General features: G+C 32.7%; 1 protein-coding gene across 1 annotated transcript; it reads left to right on the forward strand.

Moving 5' to 3' along the window:
• Nucleotides 1-9206: 9206 nt before the first annotated feature.
• Nucleotides 9207-14437, forward strand: LOC122403756 (heart- and neural crest derivatives-expressed protein 1-like). The gene is made up of 3 exons (XM_043407486.1): nucleotides 9207-9502; nucleotides 9696-9900; nucleotides 14159-14437. Exons 1-3 carry the CDS (start codon nucleotides 9207-9209, stop codon nucleotides 14435-14437), a joined length of 780 nt encoding a protein of 259 aa, XP_043263421.1.
• The last annotated feature ends 287 nt before the right edge of the window (nucleotides 14438-14724 follow it).

Raw genomic sequence — 14724 nt, forward strand, 5'->3', positions numbered from 1 at the left:
GTACGATGGATATCTCTAATTGTCTCGAAGCGATTCGCCCCAAGGCACTGTCTTGGCCGTTGGCGTTTCGCTAATTTCCCACCCTCACCATTTTGCGTTCGTCGAAAATTGACACCGGGCATCGATCTGTCGTACGATTTAAAAATTAACTTTCATTGTTTTAATACGAGGTGAATTAACGAGAAGTATTATCTAAACCGATCGTAATAGTATTTTAAAGAAATTTTCCTGTGCTCGAAGGGATTCGCTGGTGGCTGGTCCCGAGTTTCTAATAAGTTTTTAATTAATTGTTAGAATTATTGGCGCGATGGCTGCCGAATAAGTATTAAATGTACCCGGTGTCATCGACCGTCGTGCGTAAGTATACCGTCTTCTCTTTGTTTTCACTTCCTCTGCCACTCTTTTTTGTCCGACGAGTAAGATGCACATATTATATGCAGTTATTATATTCTGTAGCTTCTATTATAAAAGCATCTGTCGTTTCAACGAACCAACGAACCAGCGAAAGTCTGTTCGAGTGTTCCGGATAAACGAGACAAAGGCTGGAAAATCGGTAATTGGAAATAAATTTTCAGCGTGCAGTGCAACGTCACCTCGGCGTTTTCAAGTTTTTACGCTATCGCGTGCCGAAATATTATGACAAATTCCCCTCCGATTCTATACGTTCTCTAAAATAAATAACTCGATTTTAAAGCTTCCGACAAATTAATTATATTCCTGTCGTTCTTCGACTATAGATATTTTACCTTATTTATAGTATTCAATTCTGTTTTTTAAATACGTATCGCACATAGTTAAAAACTATTAGATCGTCCCATAAGTTTCTGCCGTTCAATATTCTGAAATTGACGAGGATAAAATTTGTAATTTAACTGAAAACAAACAAAATTTGTCAGTTCAGGGGATTTCTGAAACTTGAAACATACTAACATCAACGATTCATAGAAATTTGAAAGAAATAGATATTGTTAGTATAGATATTATTACTATGTAAACAGTTTGAAAATGTCAATGTTTTAATGAAAAACGTTGAACTACATTTTAACCCTTTGCACTCCTACAGTTTGATTAATATGAACAACTAGCAATACCAAATAAATACCTATGATTAAAATTTTATTCACATATTTCCTAAATTCAATTTGTGTTATCATGATTGAAACTTGAATCAAGCTATTTTATGTATTATCTTTGTCGACATAACGGCGCAGGTAAGTGCAAGGGGTTAATAAAAAATCAAAGAAGGTTTTGTTTCAACGTTTTTGTTTTGATTACGAGAAACTCGAATTTCAAAATTGTTTCAAGCTCGTTGTCATGCTCGTTCATGAAAAATATTCATGGCTGCGTGAATCTTTTTGTTAGTATATAATAAAACTGAACCTTATAAAAAATAAAAAAAAATAATTTCCAAGCTTATTAGTGGATAAACTATTTGGAAATGTCAACGTTTTAATGGAAAGCGTTGAACTACAGTTTAATAAGAAATCAAACAAATTTTTGTTTCAACGTTTTTATTTTGTATCGTTTGTATCAATGATATAATAGCTTTGCCAAAGGAAGAGGAGGGACTTGTTGAACGAGAAGAGGTTTACTGTTTATTATAAAATTTCATTAAATGTTTAAAATATTGTTTTAAGTTGTACTACAAAATGAAGATATGGGATGACTTAATACAATAGACATATCGATGGAATAGATCTTGTTAAGCCACCCTCAAATGGAATCTACAACAACTCATACGAATGGCAGAGGAATAATACATGTTGATTAATTTTTATATTTACGTGTCTCTTCTAGCTGTATAAGTATGTGAAAAAGATGAGTGCTCTTTAAATTATATCATTCAACAACAACAAGACAAAACAATAACAATTCGTTACCGTTGCAAGTAATTCATATACTACAATTGACAATAGATACACTATTTAAATAACTACGTTTCATCATTTTATCGCTTCTAATAATCGTTTCAATAAATTTTTTTATCAGAGAATTAAGATCCTCGGGCAACGTTGTGTAAAATATGTTCCTTTATTTTACACTGCAAAAGAGTATCAAGCATTATTTAACGAAATTACTTTACACTTTACGTCGTTAATTATTTTCATAACGAGCCGAAATAATAATTTATCTCGTATTAAATGATTTAGAATCGCAACAGATTTACGATATGACGAATAGATTTTTAATAAAAAATATTCGTTCCTTAGTTATATGTATTTACTATAATTACTTCGAGCAATTATTAAGGGTAAGATTGTTTTACGCAAAGGTAGCTGCTTTAAATGATTTCCAATTAAAATTGAAATTATTGATGTTATTTTAATTTTTGAAATTATTGGTAAATTGTTGATATAATTAAGTTCGTTCTTGAGACTAAAAAAGCTAGTCGTTTATAATTAATGATTTTGATTATTAATATACAGGGTGTAGCACAACTATCGCCACGATTTTTCAGGCACTTCCAATAGTCTGATGAAAAGAATGTTTCGGACAAAAGTTAATAAATTTTTAGTCAGATACATGTTCAGATATAAAAAATGTCAAAGAAAAATATTTTATTATAAAAGTCAAGGTTATTTTCATTTTTTAAATGGTATTGTATATTTTTTGCTTTATACCTGATATACCATGACCTTTGGATGACCTTGTATTTCAGAAATCTGGATTTAATCAACAGAAACGTTAATATCGAAAATTATTTTATGTCAATTAATTTACAATTAGTGCTCGAATTGTAAACCATTTTCTTGTAAGCACAATTCTAGTCGTCTAAGCAAAGTATTAGTTGCGGCTATAATACAATCGTGACGAACTTCCTCCCATGCTTCTGTTAATTAAACCTAAATTTCTAAAGTCAAGGTTATCCGAAAGTCATGGTATACCAGGCCGTTGAATTCGTCTTGACACGAGTTACAATGATATGAAGCAAAAAATATGCAATGCTATTTAACAAAATTAAGATGATTTTAACTTTTTATAATAAAAAAATTTTCTTTGGCATTTTTTATATCTAAATTTGTAGCTGACCAGAAACTGATTAACTCTTGTCTGAAACGTTTTTTCATCAGACTATTAGAAGTGCCTGAAAAATCGTGGCTACAGTTATTATTATTATTATTCATTTATTAACGAGAATAAACCCTGTAGTACAAAAGATGTAATATGTAAGGAACTACAAATGTGGATTTTACATAGTCAAACATTATCGCTTGTTAAATTTTAACAAAATAAGTTAATTTACAATACATTGCAAGGATAGTTTTAGACTTTCTAATGATTGTTCAATTAAATCAATTTTAGTGTGTACAAAATTTGCATGACTAATCATTCTATTTACATAATTCTGAGATCCATACGTTGTGCGGTTACTTTCAGAATAAAATAGAAAGTGATTTCTTAAAATATCTAGATAGTACATACAAAGGAAACAATTGAGTAATCGTTGAACACGAAATGTGGCCTTTGATTAGCTTACTTACAAATATAATATCTGTGATTTTTCTTCTATTATGCAATATTTGAAGATTAGGTTAGATTATGTTTGAACACTATGGCTAGCAACAAGACGAAGACAATGTTGAACTCTCTCAATGTTGTCGATATATGTTTTGTAATAAGGAGACCAAATTAAGCTGTCATATTCTAGAACAGGTTTCGTCAAAGCGCAATATAGGATTTTTAGTGCATTAGTTTCACTAAAGTATCTGGAAACTCTATGAATAAATGCCAGAGAGCAAAGACTATGCGAAATAATTTTTTCATAATGAACTTTGAATGATAAGTTAGAAGAGAAAGTTGTACCAAAATCTCTAACATATCTAGATTGACGGACAATTTATTTAACGAGCACCAATTCTGAAGCCTGTTAAGATCATTTTGAATGGATTGAGCACTTTGCTGATTATAAACACATACAGTGAGTGTAAAAAGTATTCGTACACTAGTCAATTTGAACAAAACCTTTGCAGAACTTTGTTTATTACAAAAGTATGTTAACAAAAGCATGCATACATATTCTTAGAAATCTCTGGAACAAATGTCATTAACAACAAATTATTTATTTACATTTATTATGAAAATATTAACAAATTTCCAGAAATTGGCGTGAAATATACTTGTAATAAATATTCGTACACTTCTAATTTTACAACAAAAACTATAAATTTTAGTACATAAACGTAACAAAAATCAGTCTATATGCTATTTTAGTATCTAGTGGGATTTCCTTTAGATTGTATAATCGCTTTAAGCCTTTGCGGCATTGAATTTACTAAATTTTTGGTTATAGTACTAGAAATTTTGTTTCATTCCTCTAAAAGTGCATTTTTTAAATCTTGTTCCGAAGAAATGTGATGGTCTCGAATTTTTTTCTTCAAGATGACTCCATAAGTGCTTTATCACATTTACGTCTGGAGACTGTGGAGGGATTTTTAATTGCTGTGGCACATTATATAGGATCCATTGACGTGTATTATAAGCATTTTGCTTTGGATCATTATCTTGCAAAAATATATAATTGCCCTGTAACTGCATTTTATTTGCACTATCCTGAAAATGCTCTTTTAGAATATCGATGTACATTTTGTGATCCATGATACTATCGATAAAATGGAGAGATCCAACCCCGCTCGCACTCATAGAGCCCCAAACTGTGACTGATCCTCCTCCATGCTTTACGGTCGGCTTCAAATTTCTTTTTTCGTACTTGGTATTTTTTTTCCGCCATACTGTACATCGTCCATCTGACCCAAATATGTTAAATTTACTCTCATCAGTAAATATAATACGGTTCCAGTGCTCCATAGGAACATTAACGTACTCTTTCGCGAATTGCAATCGTTTCTTTCTATTAATTTCATTTACGAAATATTTCTTACGAGCTACTCTGCCGTGATATCCTCTATCCCGTAAAAAATTACGCACTGTGCTACTGCATACATTAATGTCCAGATCATTTTTAAGTTCAGCTGTGATTTTCACCGCACTTATCTTCGGATTTTGCTTTATTTTTCGAATTATCCATCGGCCGGTATACTCATTTATTATTCGTTTACGTCCGTTTCTTGGATTATTTTTTACAGTTTTTCGATCGCCATATCTGTCAATGATTCCTTGAATCGTGGAACTCGGTCTATTTAAAACTTTAGAAATTTCACTCAGTGTTTTACACTTATTATGTAAATTTATAACAATTTTCCTTTCTTCTTCAGAGGTTTCCTTGCGTTTTCGTCCCATTTTACTGATAATTTCGTTGATAATGTTTGAATTCAGGATACTACCTATACCGACAGCGTCTCCAGACATACTGATGCTAAGTATGTTTACATATCATGGATTATCTTGTAATCGTTCTATGTGGAATGTTACGAATCAAAGACTGTACGAATACTTATTACGCGTATATTTTAGGTCAATTTTTGGAAATTTATTAATATTTTCATAATAAATATAAATAAATAATTTGTTGTTAATGACATTTGTTCCAGAGATTTCCAAGAATATGTATGCATGCTTTTGTTAACATACTTTTGTAATAAACAAAGTTCTGCAAAGGTTTTGTTCAAATTGACTAGTGTACGAATACTTTTTACACTCACTGTATTTTAAAATCATCGGCATATAATACAAATTTAGAGTGTTGAAATACCTTAGAAATATCATTCATATATATTATAAATAGGAACCCAAATGTGAACCTTGTGGAACACCAGATGTAACATTAATTTCTCGCGAGTAATTATTATTGAATTTAGCTATTTGAACTCTATTTGATGAAAAACTAGATAGCCAAGAAAGCATACAGCTGTTTATTCCTAATGCCTTTAATTTGAGCATTAAGATTGAATAATAGAATCAAAGAATGTGTAAACAGTATCAACCTGCATGTGTTTATCCATACAGTTGGTCAAATAATGATGATACTTCACAAGGTTAGTCACAGTCGATCTATTGATAACGAAACCATGCTACTCATCAGTGATGATGCCTTTGCAAAGAAATGATAGTTTACAACTAATTAAATTTTCCGTAATCTTAGGCATGATATTTTGAGTACTAATAGGCCTAAAGTTTGAAATTCATATTGAGTTAGTAAATTTAGGAATCGGTTTAATTTAAATAAAGATTTATGAAATATTGCCGGACAAAATGATAGGACGTTTGATATTTTTTAATGTTTCGTGTACTATAATTGAATACGTGTATATTTTAGCCACTGTGCATATTAGTAATGTCCTTAGAGATGAGTATAATTAATATCAAGTCTGTATCTCATGCACAAAGAAACTTAAGGAAAATAATGTAAAAATGTATTGATTCTGGTCAAACAAAATGATAGGACGTTACAACAAAAATACAACTAATTAAAGAAATATTTCATTCAACGGTATATTATGCAATTATACAATCTTATATTAGAAATGGACATCGATCTGCGCATGGACAGTCATCCATATCTTTATTTATAATAAAATCTATTGGTCAAATCGAAATGATTTCTTTATAATTCTTCTTCTACTTCTGACATTATTTTTCAGTAAATAAACAAAATCGCAATAAAATTTAAAAATTGTGCATTGTACGATTAATACTACTGAAAAAGGAAAAACATGTTTATTTACGAATGTAGATCAGAATTAATAAAAAGAGTATTCCTTGATTATTAGTGTCAGTATATAAGGTTTCACCAATTTTCTAATTTTATCTGACAGTAAACGACGTTTTCGTCTATTTATATTGCTACATGCAAAGAAACGTATTCCAACGCCATTTTGAAAAAAATGGGGAGCACGAGAAGGAATAAATTCGATGAATACAAGCTTTTTCTAATTCTTCTTGAATCACCCTTCCAGTTATTAAGCTATTTAAATGTTCGCAAAAATAATAGTTTTAATCTGTGGAAGAAATATCAAGAGAATAAGGAGCATAAGGGAAAAATTCGTATTTCTGTTTATTTTGTGATTATAAAACAATAATAACACATTACATCTGTCGATTAATGTCGGAATCCATTATCAATTTTTTCTGCAATTTCTTGACAGTTGGACGCGAGTCTTTTTCACTCATATTCTTTAAAATGACGTTTTGAATAATTGTTCGAGTTTCAACTTGTATTATTAAAATTCTCTCCTTTATCAGTTAAGTAAGCACTTGATTCGGATTGCAAGTAATAATTACATGTTCCAGCAGGATAATGCTGCAATATACACTGCAAAGACAGTGAAAACATTTTTCAGTTCTAAAAATATGACAGTTTTGAAGTGGCCAGCCCGCTCTCCCGATCTTAATATAATTGAAAATATCTGAGCAGACCTGTCAAGATGTGTATGTCAAAAATGTCAAAGAATTGAGAGACAGTATTATTAAAGATTGGAGACACTTAAAACAAAAACAAAAACGTATTAATACGAATACTAATTCGGAACAAAAATCATAGCTTCTAAACTAGTCAATTTTCGAACTAAGACCTCTTACACTTTTTTAAAAAAGTACAAAGATGCATCAACTGATGCACAAAAATTATACATTTTTGTAAAAAAAATTGAAACAACCTTGATTTTTTGTTGAATAAAAATTGGTTTGCTAATTTCTACTATTGACATTTCTTGTCAAGTGATTGCTGCGTAACTTTTGTTCGAAAAGTTTTTTAATTGTTTTAGAGGAAGTGCCTCAAATATCATAGCGATCATTTCGAGTATATGGATGTTCGGGAAAAAAATCATAACTTTGCGTCTGTGTAATGTTTTTCCTTTATTTCTTTTTAATTAAAATATAAAATAGATACAGAAACAATATATCTTGTAAATAAACAAAAGAACATTTTTTATTAGATTAATTCCGATTCTGATTCGGAGCAGGTATCAGTACTTGCAATAATGACTTTGATCATTTTCTCTGTTTCGAACAAATTCGGGCAGCTAAAATTGGCGTTCAATTAAAATTTAATGTGCCCTAAATTAATATACAAAAAATCATCGAGGTATTTTTGGTATTTTTTTTTAAACTCAATTCAAAGTTGATAAACATTTAACATAAAAAATTGGGACCAATTGTTAATACTGTAAAAAGATTGTTTAGCAGTTTGGAACAAATTGTCAAAATACACTGAAAATTGCAATACACTTTAGCATAATTTTCAACAAAAAATTGGTAAATTCAGTAAAAGTTTTGGATAGTGTTAAAATCTACGTTCCTTTGTTAACATTTTGGAATACAAGAATTTATAAAACATAGACTTTAGTTTCTTGACTTTTGTTCATTGCTGGACACACTGTGCGTCACCCTGAAAATTACGTCTAAATCCTAGATTCTCGTGGATGGTTGGAATTTAAATCAACAGGTAACCCCTTACTCGGGCGTCCGTTATCTAAATCAACAGGTACACCTTCCTTTGAGGAAGCGTTCAGCTCCTGTGTACGCGAAAGACAGATAAGGCCCCGACAGGAAGGAAAGAAGGGAGGAAAGAAAAAGCCACCGCGGCGGCACGTTTCCACAGGGTAAAGTGGTACCGACGAAGAAGAGGAGAGGGTAGCCTACAGAAGGAGCCAGAATGGGCCACCAGGTGCACCTTCAGAATGGACATAAAACGAAGTGGGAACCATATGTTGATGTGCTGAAGGACGCACGGCACGCGCCACACTCAAACTCGAGCCTTTACACCGCGAGGATCGGTGACTTCTTCCTATTGTTACCGTTTCGGAACCAATGACACGATCTCCGTGTACAGTGCATCCGTCCCAACGAGATACACCGCGATTCGTTTCACGGTTTTCCTAGATTTCGCGAACGGGACCAACGATCGATGGCGATGTTCGATCGGGGAACCTTGTGTCATTATAAATGCCGATTCTACGATTCGTGATCGAAAGCTGTCGATGGACGGTTCGTTCTCGCACGCTGTCATTTGCTAGAACCGGACTAAGTGATAAAAAAGTTGATCAGTGCAACGATTCCACGATCACGATGTGAATTATGTAGTACCTTGTACGAAACAATCCCGACGAAGACAATAAAAAGCGTCCCACAACCGCGGCGAGATTATTTTCTTGATTCTTGTACGATTACCGTGTCGCTAAAAATTGTTATCCTCGTTTCGTAAAAAATCAGCGAAAAAGAAATTTACGATAATTGATCTTGGTAATTAAAAACGTTTAAAAGTTGGAACCGTCGCGAATTATCCGATATTGTATGTTCGACGAAAAACCATGGCTCTTCTGACGAATCACCACGATTACTCGGTTCCCTCTGAAATGATTACTACCGTTTATCCGAGTACAGCGAGGACGTACGATTCTTTGTACCCTTCTCCGTACAACTCGCCGAATTACGATTCTATGAAAGTTCCGTTCGGCGAGAATTACGCGCACAAAGGTGAGCATACGCCGCGAAAAGAAATCGAGACTGTGAATTACGGGAACGATGTGATTACCAAATATTCGAGAACACCGGACTCGTACGAAAGAAGCTCTTTTGATATCCTGACGCCAGCAACGCCGCAAAGGTAAGTCGGCATTTTCGATTCGCACGCATGATTTTTGCAAGCTTCCACCCTGTACGTTCGATCGAACCACCGCGACAACTTGCTTTGTTTGTTCGTTCTTTGCGCGACATACACCTTTTTTTGTACACCGAGTCACGATTAAGAGCAAAGTTTTTACTGTTCTTTGATAGTGAATTTCGGCTGATTTTAACAGATACGAACCACAGCACGTGATAAGTCATACCGCCTCCCCTAGACCGATGCTGCATGAGGATAATTCCGTAGAGTATCATCCGCCATCTTATTGTTACGAGACGCCGCCTCAGGAACAAAAATTTCACACCCTCGAAAGCAGAGAACCGATGCAGATGATCGTTGAACCGAAAAGGAATTGCTGGCAACCTGTTACGTCCGCGCAGGTGAATTAAGGGATACAAAGAAAAGTGATATACGATTCGATGTTTGGCAAGAATAAGAAAATAACATATCTGAAAGTCAGATAACTGTGAAGCTTTTTTGAAAAGCTCTCGTGTTTGGATTTTTTTAATTGAAAAAACGGTCGTGACATATTTGAAACGTCGGTTCTCGTCAGATCACCGAAGTTAACGTATTACCGACAGGAAACGAGAATTCTCGTTTTACAGAAAAATACGTATACCAACGAGAATCGAGTATTCTCGATTGACGACAAGTATGTGTTTTTTAGTAATTTCTCTGATAACGCAAGAAAAAAAATTCTAATATTATCTACATATAACTTCTGAACATTTCAATAAAATATATAAATATCAAAAGTACTTATCACATTTTTAGTATACACATGTTGAAGGAATTCTATATCATTAAAATCATTCGTTGTATAGGAAAGTTTTAAGAAAAATGCTACGTCGTTAGTGAGTTAAGCAACGTTGGTTAAAAGTTGAACAAATTTTTTTTGAAGAAAAAAATAATTTCCAAAGATCGCCATTTTTGTTCATTTGTAACAAAACGTCACACCTTATAATAAGTAACTTGAAGTTTGTCTTCGGAAAAACTGTCAGAAACAGTTAAATTAAAGATTGAGGAACGTAAAGTTTTTGTCGGGGACAGTCGAGTTAAGAATTGAGGAACGTCAAGTTTTTAGAAAAACAATTCCCAAATATCGCCATTCTTATTAATTTCGAGCAATATATCTTATAATAAATAACATAAATTTTAACTTTCGAATGATTGTCAGAAATAGTTAAGTTAAGGATTGAGCAACGTAAAATTTAAAAACAAAATTCTCAAATATCGCTATATTTGTTAATTCCTAACCGAGCATTATATCTTATAATAAGGAACTTAAAGTTTGCCTTCAAAATGATTGTCAGAAACAGACGAGATAAGAGTTAAGTAACTTAAAGTTTGACTTCCCAATGACTGTCAGAAATAATTAAAGTAAGGGTTGAGGAATATAAAGTTTTTGGAAAAACAATTCCGATATATCGCCATTTTTATTAATTTCTAATCGAGCATTACAGTTGCGGACAGAATTAAGTGAACAGGTAAAGGAAATAAGTATAAATTAAATTTAACCAAAGTAGTATAATTATTATGCACTTCAGTTTTATATATTATATGGTACATAGATTATTTATCGTATAATTGAAATTGATATTTAACTTTGTGTTAAAATAAGGTATGCTTAACGAAAATGTTGATTAATTGTCGAGAGATAAAAATAAGTGGACAGTTAAAAAAATAAAAATAAAAATATAAAATTAATATTTTGTGTGACCACCCTTTGCTGTAATAATTGCTTTTAAACATCGTGGAATGCTATTTAGCAGATTTTCAATGGAATTTTTATCGATATTTTCAAATGCTAATCGTAAATATTTAAAGCAATCGTTCTTGTTCTGCTGTTTTCCAAATCGCACGTTTCAATTCAGTACGCTCCATAAGTTTTTGATTAGATTCAAATCCGGACATTGTGCCTGTCATTTCAATAATTTAATATTGGAATCTTTCAAAATTTGTTTGTTTTTCTTTTCACTGCATGTCTCGGGTCGTTGTTCTATTGCACAATAAATTCTTCTTCGAATCATATTTTGGCAGCTGCCTCTTCAAAATTTTCGTTTATTATTTAAATATACTTGTTTGCATTTATTAGTCCGTTAATCTGTATCAAATTGCCAACTCCATTCCACGAAAAACACCCTCACAATATTAATGACCCTCCACCAAATTTAACAGTTGACGTAACAATAAAATACAGCTTTTTCTATGCTTCGTTTCTTTTTCTCCATACATGATGCTTCTTTTTTAATTGCTGCAGTTTAAATTTGTTTTCATCGCTCCATATTATTTTTCTCTAGAATGATACTGGTATATTTATATATTTTTTAGCAAAAGCTAAACGTTTCCTCGTGTCGATGTTGTCAATGTGTGGCTTACGTTTGGATTTATATTATCTTAACCTCGTTTCCTGCAACTTTCGTCGTACTATTTTCAATGACGCACTGAACATTTCATGCTGAGATTCGTAAGTATTGTCGACATTTACGAGTAATTTGACGATTTCCTCTCACGATGGTACAACGTTTACGTCTGCGGCCTCTTAAATTTCCAACGGTTCTATGTAGTAAATATTTTTTATAAACTTTGTCGACCGATCTTTTAGAAAAACTGTACTTTATTTACTACTATACAGTAATTTAATTTATTTCGCCAGTTCTTCATAATCAAATTATGAATTTGATTTGAAAATTCAATTCTTACTGACATTCTGCGGTTTTCTTAGAAACAATCTGTTTCATGCAAAGTTTACACACCAAGCAAATAGTCCATTTCAGACTACTGCGTGAAACTGAAAAGGACACTTAGAGGTTGTTTACATTTTTCACGTTGTAATAACATCTTAAATGAATATCTACTTATTTTTGTTCCTCGACAATTAACCAATGTTTTCGTTAAGTATACTTTGTTTCAACACAAATGTAAATATTAATTTCAATTATTCGCTAAATAATCTATGTACCATAAAGACATACAGGGTGTTCGGCCACCCCTGCGAAAAATTTTAATGGGAGTTTTTAGCGGTCAAAATAAGACAAAAATCAAGAATATCAATTTTTTGATTGACGCTTGGTAAAAAAGACACTAAAACATTAAATTAAAAAATTACAAATGATTCCGAAAAAATTATTTTTGATTGCGGGGGTCAATTACAATCATTTTTGGTAAACAGACATACTCCCGAAAACCTATGCACTTTCAAGAAAAAAATTCCTTACCGAAAATATAATTTCGGGCCAGAAATTTCACTCGAAAATTTCTTGCATATCTTTAAAACGTCATAACTTCTGAACGGATTGAAGGATTTCAATGTTTCAAATGGCAAACAACGCGTATTTTGGTGAAGAATATGTAGGAATTCTAACAATATTGAAACAGTTGTTCCTTGATCGCGTAAAGTTAGAAAAACCCCATAAAAATGGTCCAATTTTCAAACAACCTTAACTCTTACAATAGTAAATATATTTCAATGAAACTTTTTTCTGAAGTAGAGCTCATGGGTACCTACAAAAAAGTATTAGACAATATTTCCGTACAGAGCCAAACAAATTTATTAAAAATCAAAAACGAATTTTTAAGAAAAATTGACAAGGTGCAGAAATTTTTCGGCGAAATTAAAAAGTTTGAAATCATTCTGGAAAAATTATTTTCAGTTGCGGGGATCAATTACAATTATTTTATGGTGGATAGACACACCCCCGAAATCCCATGTACTTTCGAGAAAAAAATTCGAGTAGGTGTACAAATTTTTCGACAAAACTGAAAGGTTTCAAGTCGTTCTGGAAAAATTATTTTTAGTTGCAGGGGCCAATTTTAATCATTTCCGGTGAATGCTCATTCGCTCGAAATCCGACGCACTTTCGAGAAAAAAATTCTTTACCGAAAATGTACTGCGTCGTCAGAAATGTTTCCTCGATGCGTATATTTAAAAAATCATAACTTCTGGACGGATCAAATGATTTTAATGTTTCAAAATGCAAACAATGCGTATTAATGGAGGTCTAGAGCTATAGAAAAATGGGCTGAAAACATACATTGGATATAAGATCTGCCACCACTATCTCGCACACGCAGCTGTTCGCAGATTGCCGTTTACAGGCGTAACTTTAAACGTTAATAACTTTTTAACAAAGCCTCTATCAACAAATTGATATTCTTGATTTTCGTCTTATTTTGGTCTCTAGGATCTCCCATTAAAATTTTCCCAAGGGTGGCCGAACACCCTGTATAGTATATACAATTTAAGTGCATAATAATTATAGTACTTTAATTAAATTTAATTCATACGTATTTTCCCTACCTGTCTACTTAATTTTGTCCATAACTATATATCTTATAATAAGTATCTTAAAGTTTGCTTTCCGAACAACTATCAGACAGTTGAGTTAGGCTAGAAACAGACGAGCGGCTTTTTCCGTTACGATATCGTTGCGATTTTTTACTTTTCCTTGTTTTGCAATTAAAAGAACGAAGACAGACAAAATCGGCGTTTCTATGTCTACCTTGGTTGTTTTCAATTGCAAGACAAGGAAAAACATTGTAGAATCGCCGCAATATCGCAATACAGAAAAAGTCGCTCGTCTGTACCTAGTCTTATGGGTTTAGTAACGTAAAGTTTGCCTTACGGATGGCTTTCAGAAACAATTGTCTCCTACGAACAGCCCCCGAAGAGGAAGACGAAGATCAAGGGACATACCACCGTCACCGAGCGTCCTGAAGCGTCGGCGTCTAGCCGCAAACGCGCGTGAGAGGCGTCGAATGAACGGCCTGAACGACGCCTTCGATAAATTGCGGGAAGTTGTGCCCAGCCTTGGCGCCGATCACAAGCTCAGTAAGTTCGAAACGCTACAAATGGCGCAGACGTATATCGCGGCGTTGTGCGATCTTCTTCAAAAACACGATGGAAAATGGCAATGACGATATAGAAACTAAATAAAACAAGAATGGTAATGATAGAGAAGAATGGTAAAGAATTCATCGATCAAACCCTGCAGAGGTTGCAATCCTATTTTTTAAACGATCGTGTTTCGAAGATACAGTAATTTTGATCTGTGTTGAAATATGAAATTTTGTTAGTTGTACGAATACATGAAAAATGTTTTATTTTATTTAAATAGATACGATAGAATTATAAATATACCTTTGCGATGGAGCTACAAGTTGTCTGTGATCTCGATATAAATAAATTTAATTTTGTAAGCGGT

Source organism: Colletes gigas, unplaced genomic scaffold, assembly GCF_013123115.1.
Source record: "Colletes gigas isolate AHSC1104 unplaced genomic scaffold, ASM1312311v1 Colletes_gigas_Sc00072, whole genome shotgun sequence".
Taxonomy (NCBI): domain Eukaryota; kingdom Metazoa; phylum Arthropoda; class Insecta; order Hymenoptera; family Colletidae; genus Colletes; species Colletes gigas.